Source organism: Panthera uncia, chromosome A2 (assembly GCF_023721935.1).
Source record: "Panthera uncia isolate 11264 chromosome A2, Puncia_PCG_1.0, whole genome shotgun sequence".
Taxonomy (NCBI): Eukaryota; Metazoa; Chordata; class Mammalia; order Carnivora; family Felidae; genus Panthera; species Panthera uncia.
The window spans coordinates 55,193,198-55,210,680 of NC_064816.1; the positions used below are offsets into that span (position 1 = coordinate 55,193,198).

General features: G+C 61.0%; 2 protein-coding genes across 2 annotated transcripts in view; one reads left to right on the top strand and one right to left on the bottom strand.

The window, feature by feature from the left end:
• The window catches only part of GATA2 (GATA binding protein 2), an 89,867-nt gene that overhangs the window by 59,138 nt on the left and 13,246 nt on the right, over positions 1-17,483 (top strand). The window lies entirely within an intron of this gene.
• The window catches only part of EEFSEC (eukaryotic elongation factor, selenocysteine-tRNA specific), a 249,667-nt gene continuing 248,420 nt past the window's right edge, over positions 16,237-17,483 (bottom strand). The window contains exon 7 of the mRNA XM_049641112.1: positions 16,237-16,786. Coding sequence (XP_049497069.1) covers positions 16,596-16,786 — 191 coding nt within the window. The 3' untranslated portion in view covers positions 16,237-16,595. The remainder of the gene's footprint in view (positions 16,787-17,483) is intronic.

Consider the following 17,483-nt stretch of genomic DNA (forward strand, 5'->3'; position numbering starts at 1 on the left):
CGGGGTTCCTACCAGGGACAGAAGCCGGGGGGCCTGCATGAATGTCCCTGGGTGGCCTCCCCCACGCAGCTCTGTCCCCGTTCTGCCCCTCAGCCCCCAGGGAACGGGACACTGGTGCCTCATGCAGCCAGGCTCTGGACCAGAACCAAACTTTCTGCATCTATTGGTTTACCTGTTCTGGACATTCTGTGCAAGTGGAATTATTCAACGTTTGACCTTTGGTGTCTGGCTTCTTTCACGGAGCGTGGGGTCCTCAAGGTTCATCCACATTGTGGCGTGTGTCAGAATTCCACTCCTTTTCGCGGCCGAATAATATTCCATCCGTTGGAGAGACCGCATACTATTTGTCCATCCATCAGGGGGTGGACACTTGAGTTGCTTCCACGGTTTGGCTGTTCTGAATCGTGCTGCTATGAACACGAATGTACAGGTGTTTGCGTGGACGTATGTTTCCAATTCTCTTGGGTAAATAAATGTCTAGGAGCGGAATGGCCGGGTCGTAAGGTAACTTCATTGTTTTTGCAAACAGCTTTCTTGAGATATAATCCACACACCATACCATTCACTCGTTTAAAGTGTGTGATTCAGTGGTTTTTAGCACATTCGCGGCCTCGGACATCATCCATCAGCGCGATCAATTTTAGAGGATTTTCATTACCCCAAAAAGAAACCCTCTACCTCTTCCAGCCCATCATCTCTCAGCCCTAGGCACCCACTCATCCACTTTCTCTCTCTGGGGGACTGCCTTTTCTGGGCACTTCATATAAATGGAATCAAACAGTATGTGATCTTTGTGCCTGGCTTCTTCTCAGTACAAGGTTTTTGAGGTTCACCCATGTAGCATGCCCCAGTATTTCATTCCTTTTTATTATGATATTATCGCTGAATAAATTCTATGTAATTAGTCCATGGGGATGTGGGTATAGCACATTTTGTTCATCCATAAACGTTTGGGTTCCTACCACTTTCCAGCAGTAACTCTGTGTTTCACTTTTTAAGAAACACCCAAACTGGTTTCCCAAGTGACTGCCATAGAGCACTTAGTGAGTACCGGCTGTGTACCCCTTTTGTGCTCACCACTACCCAGTGAGGCAGGTCCTAATATTCGTTTTATTTTGTTGAGGCACAGAGAGGGTGAGACACTTGCTCCAAGCTTCACTGGATCCCAGATCTGTCTGTGCTGTTAAAAGCAGGGCTGCTGTGGTTTGCCGTGGGCTCTGGGAACCAGCCCCTTGCTCACACAACTGCTGGGGTGCTGCTGGGTTGCAGTGGGTGTCTGTGATTTCTTTTATTACCCGGTGCCCCCAGCAGATCTGGTGGGTACGGAACGAAGGATCTGGGCATCTGTCCCGGGCTTACCCTGGGCGCTGTCTCCCGGGAGGTGGGCCTAAGACTCTCAGACATGATGGTGTAGAGGGTGGGCAAGGACATGTGGGCCTCTGGCCAGGGTGGCAGCTTGCCCAGCCCTCCTGGGTGCCCCTCATCAGGGGAGGGGCTGTTCCAAGCCACACCGGGTCCCTGGCAAATGTTCAGAAAACCTTGGTCCAATTATTGGTTGAACAAATGGACAAAAGCCAGCAGCCAACAGCAGCCAGAGGCATTTCAGGACGTCCGGGGCGAAGGCAAAGGACCCGAGGGCCCAGCTCTTTGGAGGTGATGGTCCTGCTCTGCGTGGTTCTGCTCAGAATTCTGGGGCGTCGGCAGGGTGGGGGGTGAGCTGCTGGCCTGGGGGTGCTGTCCCATCTCTGCCCCAGGTCTTTGTCCCAGGGCCACGGGAACAGGTGGAGCTGCGGGCGCAGAGGGGGGAACTGAAACCCACGGGCGCGTCCCAGAGAGACCACCGCGGCCCCCGGCATGGGCGTCTAGTCTTCATGACTCGGCGGGGTTGCTGTCTTCTCCCAGCTGTCAGTCGCCCGGGGGAGTGTGCAGGGAGTGCCCAGGGCCTGGAGGTGTGTAAAAGGGAGACCCGGCTTGGAGCGATGTCCCGGTGGTGGGGCCAGGCCCACCCCTGGTAACCTGGGCTCGGGGACGTGATGCAGGCCGAGGTCCTGAGCACGTGGGGTCTGCGGGAGGGCAGGGCGGGGAGGGGTGGCCTGGGGCTCCTGTCGTGATGGTAAGATAGGGTGAGATAGGCCGAGGCCGCTGGGCAAGCCCAGGAGGAATGCGCTGACCCCTCTGCTCATAAACCTACTCTTCCCTGTCCCTGTGTGCTCCGGAGGTCGTGCAGAGGTCGCCCTCAGGAAAGGCTGGCCCAGGAGGCGCGGTGGCCAGATCCAGGTTGTTCGCACCCAACGGGCTGTGGCCGGCCCCCGGCGGACTCGGGCTGCGCGGGGCAGTTGGCTCCCAGGGTGGGGCCCATGGTGCAGCACGGTGTGTCCCAGAGGCACAGCAGGCCGAGAGCCCAGTCCTAGTTCTTGGGGGTCCTCGAGGCCTCGCTCAGGGTGTGCGGAGCACAGCCCCCGCACCCTTGGGAGGCCAAGATCTCAGAAGACCGCAGACAGAGACAGCAGGCTTCCTCCCAGCTGCGGCTGTTGGACTGTTCACACGGGGCCCCAGCCAGAGGGTGAGGCGGGGAGACAGGCCGTGCTTGCACGGGCCGGGACTCTGAGCCCAACTCGGTCACCCGGTCTGAGCAGGGTGTGGGCCTGGACAGCGTGGAGGCAGCGATGGACACCTGCCCCCAGTGCACCCAGGCCTGAGGATGCCACACTGGCTCCTGGGGGGCACACGTGTGGTTGGGCCCGCTCGCTCCCCCGCCCTGGCTGGTGTTCTCCTGGGATTGAGCAGGTCTCTCTGAGGGGTGGTCCCCGGGTGGTCAAGCTGCTCCTCTCTGGAGCCTTCCTATGTGGCCGTGCTTGGGAGTATCCCCAGCGAAGGGCCCAGGATTGGGGGTCTGGGGGTGCCCAGGCCAAAGAGACAGGAGCACCTCCTGGGCTCCAGCATGTGTATCCTCCCAGGGAGGTCCTGTGTTAGTTCCGGGGCTCAGCTGGCTCTGCTGGGGGTTGCAGAAGGAGGCCAGCGGCTGGGAAAGGAGCCACCAGGGAGAAGTGCTTCCCACTCCTCCCCTCAGGGGCTCTCCTACCACCTCTCCCTGTGGCTCTCTGGATATCAGACCACGGTGGGGACTGATGCGTCATAGCGCCTGCCCTCCCTGCTTTGAAGCCAGGACTGGAGGGGCTCTTCAAATGTGGATTAATGCCCTCCAGGCTCTGCAGCAGTATCAAATAGCCAGCAGCCTGAGGCTCAGAGAGGCCCCGAGTCCCAGAAGGGCAGACTGGGCCCCTCTGGGCCTGCCGTGGGGGCACAGAAGCCTGGAGGCTGTCGTCTTCCGGGCTGCTCCCTGCTCCGGCCTCTCTCCCTGTGCAGTGGAGGCTGGGGATCCAGGCCCCAAAGGCCACCCCACCCCCAGCCCACCTGCCAGGGCTGAGATTTCTCCCTAGCAGGGCCTGTTCTCCTGTGTGCAGTGAGGAAGGAAATTGCAAATTAATCTTTATTTCCATCTTGGAAGAAAACCTTAATTCTCTGCATTGAAATGATCCTCGTCATCCCAGGGAATCAATTATGGGCTTTAATTGCAGCCAGTCCCAGCCAATCAGAGCAGGGCAGACCTGCCAGGCCGAAAGCGTACCTCTTTCTCCTCCCCGTGCTGAACTCTGTCGCCGTCGCCCCTTCTGCAGGTGCACGGAGTGGAGCGATCTGGGACTCTCCGTGTCTCTTTTCTCTCCCTATTTCCTTTACTCTCTCTTGGTATCTCTTTCACTCTTTCCCTTGGTATGTCTCTCACTGTGTCTCCCTCTCTGGGACTCAGCTGCCCCTCCTGCACCAGCACGGGGTGCAGGCATGAACCCCCAGTTCTGACAAGCCCCACAGGGGCTAGCTGGCCCCCAGCCTCCTCTTGCAATCAGTCTCTGGTCCCAGAACTGCAGCTTTGAGGGGGTGCTGAGGGTGAGATGAGTTTTTAGCCTGTCCCTGTCTCCCTGGGTTGCCCAGACTTACCCACACACTCACCCAGAGTGGTCATCCCTGGCCCCACCCGTCATGTCAGGCCACCCTTCCAGGCCAGAGTCATGCTGAGCTCTGTGCCTGGAGATTTGGGTGGAGGTCACGCAATGGGGGAATATAGTGGGGCCCAAAAGATCTGGGGCCCCGGAGATGCCCGGGACTTCAGGGCGGCCACTGCTCCGGGTTAACCTGGGGACAGGGTCCAGGAGGGAATCCAGGGAAGTCACAGAGGAGTATCAGGGCCTCACCCTTCAGGGCCACCCTTTCGTCTACAGACACAGGACTGCCCTGAGGGCTGGTCTTCTGGAAAACTGGGCCAAGGGGTGTGCTTAACAAGGAGCTCTCAGGACTCCCCTCATGGCCCTCACGGCCCACACAGAGAGGCCTCTGCGTCTCTGTGCCTCACAGAGGTCTGTCCCTCATTCATGTTTACTTCCTGGCTAATACGCCACACGGTCTCTGAGCAAAAACGGAAACATGAAAGGTAAGGCAACAGTGCCCTTTGTCCACCACCTTTCCAGCGGCCTCTGAGGGACAGTCACCGGTTGTTGGCTCACCTAAATACATACACCTGTGTTCACAGAGTGCATGGATTGCTTGACGGAATTTCTTTCAAGGGGCAAATGTCTCATTCTTCAGGTAGCCTTTTGCAACCTCTTTTTACCTGTTTTGGGATCCAGCGCAGGATTCTGGGGGTTCATTCCCTCCACCTGCTGTAGAATATTCCTCCCTAGGACACCCACTGCGTTTGGGGACCGCTCCACACCGATGATGGTTTGTTTTCTCTGCTCCTCCTTGGGCGCACGCGTGGGCTTGTGGTCCTGCCCACGGGGCACTTGCGTTTTACCTTTAGTGGATGCAGCAGCTCGCTTTTCAGGGCGGCCATGCGACATCCCCTCCCTAAACACGTGGGCAAGACCTCCCATCACCCCACCTGTCCACCAGCTCTTGATGTTATCAGACTTTTTAAGTCTTTACCAGTTTGACCAACGCAACATGGCATTTGTTGCCTTAATTCATTTGGGGATGAAGATCATGGCTGCCTAGCATGGCATGGGGGAGGGTGACAGGGGTCCCCTGGTCTTGGGGAGGTGGCATGGGGGGGCAGAGGCCCAGATCCGGGGTGGGGAACAGCAACATGTAAAGTGAGGGGATGACAAACACCGTTAAGGAATCGCCAAGTCAGTGCATGTGTCGTTCCAAATTCTTGCAGCAACCCCGAGGCAGCGATAAAATCCCGTTTTTCGGAAAAGCCCGTCCAAGGTGATGATGGTCAGAGTGGGCAGGACAGGGAACTGGGTCTGCCTGACCCTGCAGCCCTCACTCAGGCTGGGTGTAGGGAAACACATGTGCAGAGCCCCACACACGTGCCCCCCACACACCTGCACACACCCCCACTGAAACCCACGTATGCAGCTTCGTGGACCCACACCTGGCAGGCTCCAGAATCACCCGGCGTATGCCAGAGGGCACCTGCCTGGGCCATTACACAGACGTGTGCACACAGCCCGGCCCAGAGATGTGATCAGACTCATCCGAACAGGTGTCCCATGCTGGCACATGCAGGTGCGTGCCAGCCTCCCCACAGGTGTCCCAGCCTTGCATCTGCTCCCGCTCCTGTGCACAGACCCCCCACCTAAAAACTCTGGCCCATTCACGATGGCCCCCGTGGTTAGGCCGAGACCCACACACAGCCGACCCTTGCAGACCTTCCTGCACATACCCCCTCCCAGGCTCCCTGGGCAACTCCTGCTCTAGACTATTAGCATATTTGCTCAGGGATCTGTGGTCCTAACCAGCATCTTCTGAACTGCACTCACCAGGTTCGCCTGGGTGGGAGAGAGGACAGGGAGGGACAGGCTGGGGGCCAGTGGTGGGGAGGGAGGGTTGTGGCTGTGGGTATCTGCCTCCATTTCTGGTCACCTTCTCCTCCAACTCAGGGACCTTCCTCTGTGACCCCTGGGGGCTCCCTGTGCCCTTAAGAAGTCCCGGAGACCAACTCAGTGCACTTGGGTCCCACGCAAGGCCTGCATCGGCCAAGGATGGCCCCCACAGGAGGTACCTCCCACTGATGAGCTTGCTGTGAAGGCTGGCACCATGCATTCTCCCAACTGATTCAGCCTGCATTTATGGGGCGCCTACTATGTGCCAGGCTCTGTTCTGGACACTGGAGCAGAGACAGACCTCTGCTGCCGGGAGCCTCATGCTCTTGTGGGGGGCCCTCTGCTAACCAGGGGAACCACTGAGAAACAGCCCTGCAGATAACTAAACTGGGGGCCGTGGATGAGAGGGACAGGAGCACTTCTCCCCGGGGAGGTCAGCCGTCTCTTCGGAGATGATACCTGAGCGGAGAGAAGGAGCCAGCAGGGCAAGGGCAGCTGGTAGAAAGAACAGCTAGTAGGAGGGGGAGTAGGGGACAGGGTGAGAGGGCCAGCAAGTGCTGGGAAGGGGGGCAGCCCTGACTCGCAGTGGACAGACAACCCTGGGTATTCGTGCTCTGGCTCCCTGGCCCTGGAGGAGTTGTTCCCAGGACCGAGAGCACAGCTGCCCAGCAGGGTGATTCATGATGACACAACTTTTTGGCACCCGCCCTTCCCCCCCTCACTCCCTCTCCTGCTGGTGCTTCCTGGGGCCATCCCCAAATGACTCCCCCCGACCCCACTGCCCAAAGGTGAAGGTTGCTGTGGGGGCACATAGGCCAGGCCGGCGTGGCCAGAAAGGGTAAAAACAGCAATGATGGAGCCAGCTCCATTTACGGGGACATGCTCCATGGTAGGGACCCACGGGGATTCGACATGGACTAACTCATTCAATCCTCAACAGCCATGGATGCCCAAAGAGTGTGGGGCACCCGGCGTGTGTGCTAGGTGCTGGGGATGAACAAACGGACAGAAACTCCTGTCTCTGGAGCTCACATTCGCATGGGGGACACTGACAGTAAGTGAGGTAAATGGGCAAGATATTCAGTGTGTTAGAAGGTAATAATCTCTAGGGAGAACACTGAAAGCAAGGAGGGATGAGGGGGTTCTAGGGGGGGTGACTTTTACTGAGGCACCCAGACAGGGCCTCACAGAGCAGCAGGAGGGAGCAGGCTGAACGGGGTCAGAGGGAACAGCAGGTGCAAAGGCCCTGAGGTGGGGAGGCCAGTGGAGCTGGAGCAGGTAGGTTTGGGGAGGGTAATGGGACAGGAGGTTCAGGAGGTCACTGGGCACGTGTGTAGATTTGAGGGAGGTGGGGACCTGGGAGGTTCTCCACAGAAGAAAGACTTATGACAGGTGTGAACAGCAGCCCTCCGGCTGGTGTGAGTGCAGATTGCAGGTGCTATAGGGCAGAGCAGGGGTACCGGTAATATGCGTTGGCCATTGTCCAAGCCGGTGGTCTAGGGCGAGGAGACGCTGACCCTGGGCAGGTGCCAAGGAGGATGTGAGAGACAGAGAGGGCCGTGGGGGCTGCTCTCGGCATCACCAGCTTTGGGAAGGGACCACAGGTGTCAGTAAGTGGCAAAGATCATGTTTTAGTACGAAATCTGCCGTTCGAAAGCTGGCAATAAACATCTAAAAAAGGTAAGGGGCATGTGGGGCAAATAAGGGGCTGTCCCCAGCCACAGCAGAGGTGTGCACTCTGGGGCAGAGCCAGGTCTCAGGGGGCCCAGTGGGTGGGCAGCCGTGAGAATCCATCCAGATCCGGGGTGGTGATTTGTGCGGCACCCTGCTGGGCTGCTGAGGGAGGCGGGCAGAGGTGGCTGTTAGAGCATCCGAGGCAGGAGGGGGTAACCGTGTGTGTGGGGGAGGGTTGGGGGTGCACAGAGAACATACAGTTGGGAGGAGGGAACTGCCCAAGGCCCCACAGCTGGGGTGGGAGTATTGGCTGTGGGAAAAGACTTCCAGAGAGGGCAAGACTGGGATCCACGTCCACAGGGACATACGCGGGCTCCTGTATGTCTGCAGCGGGGCCCGGGGCCCTGGGCATGTCCCAGACTGGCGAAAGGCACTGCTGACTGACCGTGTTCATGTGTACTCTGAGTCATAAACAGAAACTCAACTGCAACCGGCTTCAGCATCAAAGAGAAGTCACTGCCTCACATAACCTGAGGGTAAACTTCAGGCATAGCTGGTTCCAGGTATTCAGCGGATACCTTCAGGAATCTGTTTCTCTCCGTCTGTCTGTCAGTCTTTCCTCGGTGTAGACGTCACTCCTTTGTGGTGTAAACGTCACTCCCTTCGTGGTACCAAGATGGTCGTAGCAGCTTCAAGTTGATATCAACCCTAGCGAGAAGACAGGGGCTTGTTCCCAGGGGCTCCAGAAAAAGAACGCAGTGACATGCCCAGCCCCTGTCACCCCCGCATTATGGGGGGACTGTCCCCTCCCTGAGTCTCTACCCCACACCTGTGAGGTAGAAACGGCCAGAATGCTCGGGGAGGGAGGAGAACAAGGTGCAGGAATTGTCCCGGGAAGTAATGGCACCATCTGGGAAGGGCATGGGCTCTGCACCCCTCCAGACTGGTGGCACGTCCCCATCCCTCACCAACTCCCAGGGGACCTTGGGCAAGTCCTCAGGACCATAAAGCCCCTCTGGGGCCAGGGCCAGAAGGGGAGCTGGGGGTGGGGCTGCAAGCCACCAGCCACGGACAGAGCTCACTCCTGTGGCTGGGTGCTCCGCTCCCCACAGGGCCTGACTGAACCCTCCCCTGAGCACCTGAGCCAGGCTGCGGCCTCCAACGGCCCAAACACCTCCCTCCAGGTGGTTTCATCTTGGACACGTCACACTAGGCCTGTCTGGGCCTCAGTCACCCAAGGAAACCAGGGTGAGGATTCTTACCTTGTAGGGTGTCCCGCGAGAAAGCACGTGATATACCCTGCACCGAGTCTGTCGCATGTCAGTGGGGTCCCCCCCACCAACTCTGTAACACCCCCAACTTCCCGGAATCCTCTCATCTTGGCTGGATCGTCCCTCTTTCAGGGGCAAGCTGTGCCTGGATGAAGCAGCAGGGGGTGAGCGTGGGGGGAAGAGTGCAGGGGCACAGTGTGAGCAAAGGTGTGGCGGTGGAAAGAGTCTGTCAGGCTAGGGGCCCTCGAGAAGCTTGTTCGGAGCTGTCTAGGGCTGAGGTGGGACTGGGTGAGTGGGCAGGGGAGGCAGGGGCAGGGTGGGGCTACTGGCCTTGTAGCAGGTCCTGCCAGGTGACCTCAGGCTTGGCCCTGCCTCTCCGGGCCAGGGTCCCCTGGCTGCACTGTGTATAGCAGTGGCCCAGATGCCTCTGTGAGGGCTGCTGGCTGGGGGGACGGGCAGGTGGGCCCTGTGCAGAACCAGCAGCCTCAGTGTTTCCACCCGAGATGTGGGCACCCCCGGGACTGGGCCTCTTCCCACTATCTTCCGGCCACCGGGAGATGCTTGTCTGCTTTATCAGTGGCACCCCGTGACTCTGACAACCGTCTCTCCTTATCAGCAGCCCACTCGGCTGTCCATGGGGTGGTGGTCGCCCTGCCGGTCAGCATGTCCACCTGTGTACCGAGACCCCCAGTTCCCAGGGACCTGCACCAGGACCAGCTAGGCACTGGGACCAGGCTGGGCATGTGCACTGTGCCCAGGGGACAAGAGTTGGCAGCGGCTGTTTCCCCCCCGCCCCAGGGTTTCCTGTGCTGGGGGGCTGAGGGCAGGGGACAAATCCTACCCCTGCCTCAGTTTCCCCTCTGTGAAGGAAATCCAAGAAGCCGATCCGGGGGTCCCCAAAGCTGTTCTTTGCCTTGCAGCCCATCTGTAAGCCAGGGGCCTGCAGTGCCAGGAGGGGCAAGGCAGGTCTGCCCCCTAGGGGGCCAGGACACCACCCTCTGAGCCCCAGCCTCCTGTTTCAGTGCCACTTTTGAGCCTCTTCCCCTGCTCTGGCCGTCGGCAGCCATCTGTGAGGGGAGCCCCGAGGCCCAGAGAGAGGAGGGGGCTGGTCTGAGACCCCACAGGGACACAGAGCATGAGTATCAGGCACAAGGAGTGCTGAGGACACGGGCCTGGAGAATGTGACCCTCGGGGGGATGGAGCAGGAGACGCTGGCCCGGCCTTGATTAGCTTGGGCTCAGCCCAGGGGAGGCTCCGAAGCCAGGCTGCTGCAGGGGCCCCCTCGAGGGCCTGGGCGGTGGGGTGGGTGCGTTTCCCTCCACCCTGTCGAATACTGAGAATCAGCGAGATGTTGCTGATTGATGGCTATCAGCCACCCCATCTTCCGGCTCCACATCTGATCAGGGAGCGCATTGCCTCATCTCACAGCACACCCGTTACACAACAGTCCTGCCTGGCGCCCGCTCCCGCCCACCTGCCCCCAGAGGTGTCTGGCCCGCTTCCGTTGGGACCCTGCCCGCAGCCCCACGCCCAGCACTGCAGACCGTTCCTTCCCCGTCTCCAGCCGCTCCTCTGCCTTCCTTCTGGGCTCCCCTTGCCGCGGCCCGAGTCTTAGATGCAGGCCCCTACCCAAGGGCTGCGCCAGGCGGGCTCAGGAATCCACACCATGCTCATCGGGAGGTCTTGGCCAGACCTGGTCCCGCTGCTGGGTTCCCCTCTTGGTGGGCCCGCGCTGTGCCCAGTGACCCTGCAGAGGCTGCCCAGGTGTCCCAGGTCCCCTCCCTCCCGGCTCCCTCTTGCACCCAAGCGGGCGTCAAGACCAGCAGAGGACGTCACCTCCTAATCATTCCCGACCTCCTCCTCCCCATCTCTACGGAGCCCCGCCCCCACACCCCTTCCCCTCACAGCACCTCCTTCCTGGCCAGTGGCCTCACACACCTTCCCCACGTGCGCGGCGGGTCCCCAGTGCTAATGGCGGAGGCGGTGGTCTTGGGTGTGGGCGAGGTTAGTGGCCGTAGGAGGACAGTCTAGGGACAGCATAAGGAGCTGGCGTGGCAAGTCCTGCTTGGGTAGTGAATCGGGAGGACACAGGATGGGCCAGGCCTGGCTTTCGTGGCCTGGTGTGGGCTCCAGCCCCGGAACCCTTGGGAAATTTCTGTTTCCAAGGCCTTCCCCTGGAGCTCTGGGGAAAGCCTGGCTCCTGCCCCCTACCTGGCCTGTCCCCCGACCCTGCCTTTCTATATCTGAGCCGGGGAGCCCCTCTGGGCCTTCTCACCCTCAGAGGGAACTGAAGAGACGGGGTGAGGAGGGGCCCTCAGAGGCTGTGGGTATGATCACACCTAGGGACAGATGCTGGGGTGGAAAAAGCAGGGAGAAAGGGTGCGAGGGGAGGGCTGACCAAACTCCAGTGGTGCCTGTGCTTCGCAGGTGACCAGCCCCACCCCGAGCCCACACTTCTCGGCCTCCAACCTGCCCCCCGTCAGCTGGCTGTCCAGCAGGGTCTGTGCTGGACACAGCTCGGGGGCCGGACCGGGCCTCAAGGTGTGGCAGGTGGGAGAAGTGAACTGGACACAAGAGAGGTGGATGTGGAGACCCAGAGACAGAGTGGCGCTGGGGGAGCGAAGGAAGACGGCCGTGGGGATGCAGGCTGAGTTTGCCGCCACGGATGCTACCTGCCCTGCCACCCCGGGTGGCCTGGCCACAGGCACCCTCGCTGGCCACCTGCCTTAGCTTGCGGGACCCACCCCGGGGGAGGGAGTGGGGCGTGGGCAGGGCGGGAGAGCAGAGGCTTGGCCCCAGCAGAATAGGGTGGCCCTTAGCAGCCTGACTCCCGGCGCTGCCTGGTGGTGACTCTGCTGGAAGCCGGGGGGCTCAGGGCTGAGTCTGTGGGTGCCCCTTGAGGGGCCAGGCAGGTAGCCGGACCTGGCCCCTTACCCCAGCCTCCTCAGGTCAGCCTGGGCTCCCAGCTGGCCTTTATCTGGAGCCCCAGCTGTGGCGACGGGAAGTGGCCGTTTCTCTCCGCTGTGCTTTCTCCCCACCAGACCTGGCGATAACATGGGAGGGTGTGGGGGGATTGAGCAATACCTCGTGGCAGGGTACACGGGGAGGCTCCGGGGCTCATGACCTCTGACCTGCTGGCCTGGGGGAGGACAGGAGTCTGGGGTCCAGGGTGCCCCACCTCACCGCATCCAGGGAGCACCAGGCTGTGATCCCAGGACCTGGCACACAGGAGGTGCTCAATAAATGCAGAATGACCAACTCCGGGTCTCTTCCCAAATCTGTCCCTGCTCCCAGCTTCCACCCCTCGATGCTGAATCCCCAAACCTTCTCCAGAGCCCTCTTCTTCCTCCCAGGGCTCAGCCTGCACTGCCGCCTCCCCTGGGCTCCTTGGCCAGTCCTGGGAGTCCTCCTCTAGCCCTGAGGTCTCTTGCGGCCCTGATCTCCAAGCCCTGGAAATTTAGCATAGGAGTGTCCAGAACTGGCAGGAAGTTGGGGTCCAGAGGGGTTTCTTGAAACCCCGATCTGAGGCACTCTCCCTGCCCCTCCATGCCCTTCAAGGCCACTGACAGCAGCCTTCAAGGCCTCTGGTCCTGCCCAGCCTGCCTGCATAGCTGCCGCCTTTGCTTCCCTTGCCGCCCCCCCCGGCACTCAGCAAGGGAATGGGGCTCCCGCAGGGGACTCCGCAAGACCAGAGTTGGGGTCGGCCGCCCCCCAAGGGAGTACGCAGGGCCCCCCTCACCAGCATCCCTCCGCTGCCTCCCCGCAATCAAGCCCTGGTGCTAGCTGAGCTTGGCTAATTAATGGCATGACTCTGTTATCAGCCAAGTGTTAATTACTCTTTTTAATCAGGGCTGCCTATGTGGAGGCTCCCGGAGGCCCGGTAGGGGCTGGAGGGAGACTGGGAGCCATGACCTCATCCCTCCTCACGCAGGCCCTACCAAGTGCTCTCCTGGAGCCCTCGCTCCTGCTGTGCCCCCTGCTGGACGGTACCCTCCTCCCCCTGGCCAACTCCTACTCTTTCTTTGAGACCTTGCCTAGGTGGTCCCTCAGCGAGAGGCCTCCCCTCGCCCCAGTCATGGTGACGGAGGACAGACAGAGCTCAACAAGGAGCTGGGAGGCTGTGAGCAGGACTGGCCTTGGGCTCCAGAAGCAGACCTGGAAATGCTGACCCCGGGGGAAGGCAGAGGAGGCAGGGAGGGCCTGAGGCCTGGATCAGCCTGAGGGTGAGTTGGCACTGAGAGGGTCCGGCTCACCCTGAGGGGGGCTCTGGGTCCATAGAACGGGGGCAATGAGCCTTCTGCCGTCCCACCAGGTCCTGGGGACCAGGCCCCACCCACTTGCAAGTCCCTGTGGCCCCGGACACATGTGTTGCCACCCTGTGCACACTGGACCCGACACCCCTCTTCTTAACCCCACTCCCACACAGATGCACCAGAGATCTCCAGCCTGACAGACCACCCTCAGAGATACATACACACCCGAGACCGAGATCCATTCACATGCCCAGACATCAACAGACACAGATACCTGGGACACACACACACACACACACACACCGGCAGGGCAAGAGGCCTGGGAGAACAGAAGCTGCCCCATCTCCTGCCCTGGGCCCCCAGGGCTTCCCGTTTACGAGACTTTATCTATCAAAAATATATTAACCCAGAAGCCTGTTTCCATCAGAGTCTCGATTCCAGGGACATTTCCAGATAAGCCTTATCTCATTGCTGGTGCATTAGCCCCGCTGGTTGGGGGCCTGCCAATCACGGCTGCCCCTCCTGCCCCAGCCGGTGGCAGGACGCCTGCCCATGACTTCATTCTGTATGGGCGGGTGGGCGGGAGCACTAGGCGGGGTGCTGCTGCCCCTTGTGCCCCCCACCCCCCGCCCAAAGCAGGGTCCCAGAAGGCACCTGTTTCCAAGGACACACCCAAGGTCTTGAGGCAAGGGTGTCATCCAGAGCCTAGGCAATGGCACCGGTCAGCTGAGCCCCAGCTCCCACCACCTCCCTCATCTATAATTGAGGCGATGCTTCCCAGACCACATTCCCAGATTTGGGGAGTTTCCGCCTGTGATGGTGGCTTCAGTGTGCTTGTACTCTCTTCTGGAGCACCTAGGGCTGGTGGGGGAGCCAGGGGAAGGGGGCCACTGCCCGTCAGAATGCCCCTGGGCGCTGGCCCCCGCCCCTGTCCAGCCACCCTGGCTGCCCTTCTCCTTCAAAGGCTGTGCCCTGGCCCAAGCCTGCTAATGGGTGCTCGGGTTTCTTCCGATGCCAGGCCCGATAGGGGCTTCTCGGAGCAGGCCGACTCACCGCACTCTCTGTGGGGGGGGGGGGGGGGGCGGAGGCTTCTGGGAGTCAGTCACACCCCAGGCGGCTCTCCCTCCTCTCTGTGCCTCAGTGTCCTCCACCTGAGCCCGCTTCCTTCCCTGGGCTTTAAGGAGTGTGATCTTCAGGTGAGGTGGGAGGCAGGAAGACAGGTGCAGGTGGCTGTGGGGATGGTCACAGAAAGATGTTTGATTTGGCAAACAGCTGGGCCTGGGGCGGCCCGCACCACTGGTCAGGGGTTTGTAGGCCCTTCACCTTCCTGTGTGAGACCCTGTGTGCTGGTCCCATCCTCAGGGCAGTGGGTAACACGATGGGCCCAGTACCTGAAGAGCCCCACAAAGCAGCTGCTTCTGTTCTCATTTTATACGTGGGGACACTGAGGCACAAAGGTTAAGGGACTTGCCCAAGGTCACACAAGCAGAGAGGCCAGGCAGTGGCTCGAGTCCACGCTATCTCCCTCTCCCCCATGGATCTGCCCCCAGAACTAGGTCCTGCTCAGTGGGCACCCCTCTATGTCTGCGGGGGGTGGGGGTGGGGCTCTGCTGGCCACATGATGCGGCCAAGGGCAGGACGGGGCAGGGGATACCCTGGAGGTGGGTTCAGGTGGAGGACCCGGAGGCACAGAGAGGAGGGGCAGCTGCCCAGGGAGGAGTCGCCGAGCCCAGGGCTACTCTTGCAGGGACACCCAGAAGGGGCCCAGAGGGAGGGGCCAGCCTCACACCCCTCGGTCAGGGAGGACTTGGCCGGGCTGGGGGGCACCCAGCAGCTCTGGCCTTAGAGTTCCACGCTGGGGATGATGCCAGAGGGAGTTTCCTCCTCTAAGGGGCAGGGCCTGGGGAGACCCCAGCTCCTCCCAGCTGTGTCCACTCCAAAGGGCTGAGTAGGCACGGGAGGTGGCCTGGGGGGGGGGGCTGGACCCTGGCCTGCAGAAGGCTGAGGGCCAGGCAAGAAGTGCCACTGCTGTTACTGGAGGTGTCCCCTCAGGCGGTGGCAGTGAGGCTCCAAGGAACCACTGGACGGTCTGCACACAGCGCCTCCCTCTCCCTGCACCCAGCCCTCTCCCAGTTTATTCCCAGCCCGGGGAGAAGTGGGGGCCGGGCCTGAACTCTCCCAGCCTCCAGCCCTCAGCTGTCGCTCCTGACTGCTGTCCCTGGCCTGGCCTAACGTTCGGTCCCTGTGAGGGCTGGGGAGGGCCTGCTGGCCAGCTGCCCTCACACGTGCCCTTTGAGCACGCTGCCGCCTGTGGCCCAGGCCCCACACATACAGCGCGTCCTGCACGCCACTCCCTTCTCCTCTCTGCCCTCAGCCCCAGGACCTCACCCCTCCAAGCCCGTGGATTGCCACCGCCCCGTTAGTATCTTTGATGCTAGTTCTGCAAGTTAAAGCACAGTGCACCGATCACCAGGATAAAAGGGTGGCCCCTGTGTCTGTCTGGAGGCCAAATCAAGGAACACCAGCACGTCTGTTTGTCCTACAGATGTCTTTAAAGGCTTTGATTTCCCCTCATTAAGTTGGTTTCACCATCTCCCTCTTTCCCGAGTATCCACAGCTCAGGTGGCGGGGTGGGGTGGCCTGGCCTGTGGGGCAGAGGCAGAGGAGCTGAGCAGGGGCTTCCTGGGCTTTGGAGAAGCCTGTGCTCATGGTTCCTGGCCCACCGTGTACTCTGCACAGGGCTCCCTCACCTGCCTGCACCTCCACACCCTGGGGAGTACGGACCCCAAGCTCAAGGGCTGAGGTCTAGGGACTCCTGGTGTGGGAATGACGGAGCAGGCTTGCCTCTGCCCTGACACCCTGCCCTGCACCCCACGACTCCCCAGAACCCCATGTGTGCCCCTCCTGGCAGAGCCCTCTCAGGACCTGGCTGCCTAGAGCACCCCCATGTCTCTCAAGGCCCAGGAGACCCCAGGGGCCACCCAGTCTGGCCTAGGGGCATGACACCCTGTGGATCCCTCTGCCCCCCTGGGCTCTGAGTTCTGGTCCCTCCCCCAGCTCCACTCTGGGAAGGAACCCTGGCAATTCCCTTGATATTCCCCTTAGGAACAGAGGTCAGGGGACACTCCCAGTGAAATCACAGAGACCAGCAGAGAGAGCAGGCACCACAGGACATTTATTTGCAGCTGGCAAGTGCCAGGCCACCTGGAGTCAGGGCATGGATTGGCCCTCACATGGCTGCCGGCTGGGCAGCCGGGGAGACACTGGCCACCAGTAGGTGGGAGGGTGCCAGGGTGGAGGGACAGACCCTCTCGGCCCCAGCACTGGTGACACTGCCCCCTCATCCTCCAGGCTTCTCACTGGGGTTCAGTGCCAGGCCCGGGGGCCCGTGCCTCCAGAGTCATGGGGAGGGACGTACTAAAGGGGGTCGAGGCACATCTGGTTGGGCATTTGGCATCACGGCCCAGCCCAGGGCCTGGGCAAGGTGGCCCCAGGGGAGGTCACTGGAACATTCAGGGAGACTGGACCATGCGCTTGTGGGTGTCAAAAACGTAACGCTTGAAAGACAGGCTGAGGGCCACGTGCTGTGTGGGCTCGGGCCGCTCTGCCCCCTCCTCCTGCTTGGCTGCCTCCCCTCGTCCGGCCCGGCCCCGCTTCTTGAGGGTGGGCGTCAGGATCTTCTTGGACTCGGGGCTGAGGCCACCTGCAAGGCACAGAAAGAGAGCCTGTTAGCCTGCCGCTCCCTAGCCTGCCCCCTCACCGGCCCGGATGGGCACACACCTGAAATAGCACATCTCCAAGTCCCCTTCTCCCAACTCTGCAACACCCTCACGCCCGCCGAGGCTGAGCCACGACCCCCGTGCCACCTTGGCAGGCTCACCCCCTTCTACCTCCTTCCCCGGCCAACGGACCCCTGAGGCCTATGGTCCACTCTGCCACCTAAATCCCTGCATCCTGGCCCCTCCCCGCACCACGCTAGTCCACGGCAGGTCTGTCCAGCTTGGAGCTCAGCAGGGCTCCCTGCCTCCGTCTCCCAGTCCCCTGCCCACCCATGCACTCTGCACTCAGGCTCCAGTGGGGATCAGCCCCACACTTGGTGGCCATGTCCTTCTCCTGCTCTACATGGTCCTGCTGTCTCCCAGAGCACTCACACTAAAACACATGCACTGAAGCTTGACTTTGAGGCTCCCTGGGCTAGGAGTCCTCCAGCTGCCCCTGGGGATCCATTCTCTGCTCCTCTGTGTGCCTGGGAGGCTGGCCTCTGCAGAAGGCATATGGGCTCCTGTGGCCCTCTGGTTTCTGGTTGGGTCCAGCCAATGGGAGACCCAGTGGATCAGAGGACAAGAGGGGAGAGTAATTGGGGTGACAATCCCTGCTCCCTAAGACCGGAGCTCCTGTCG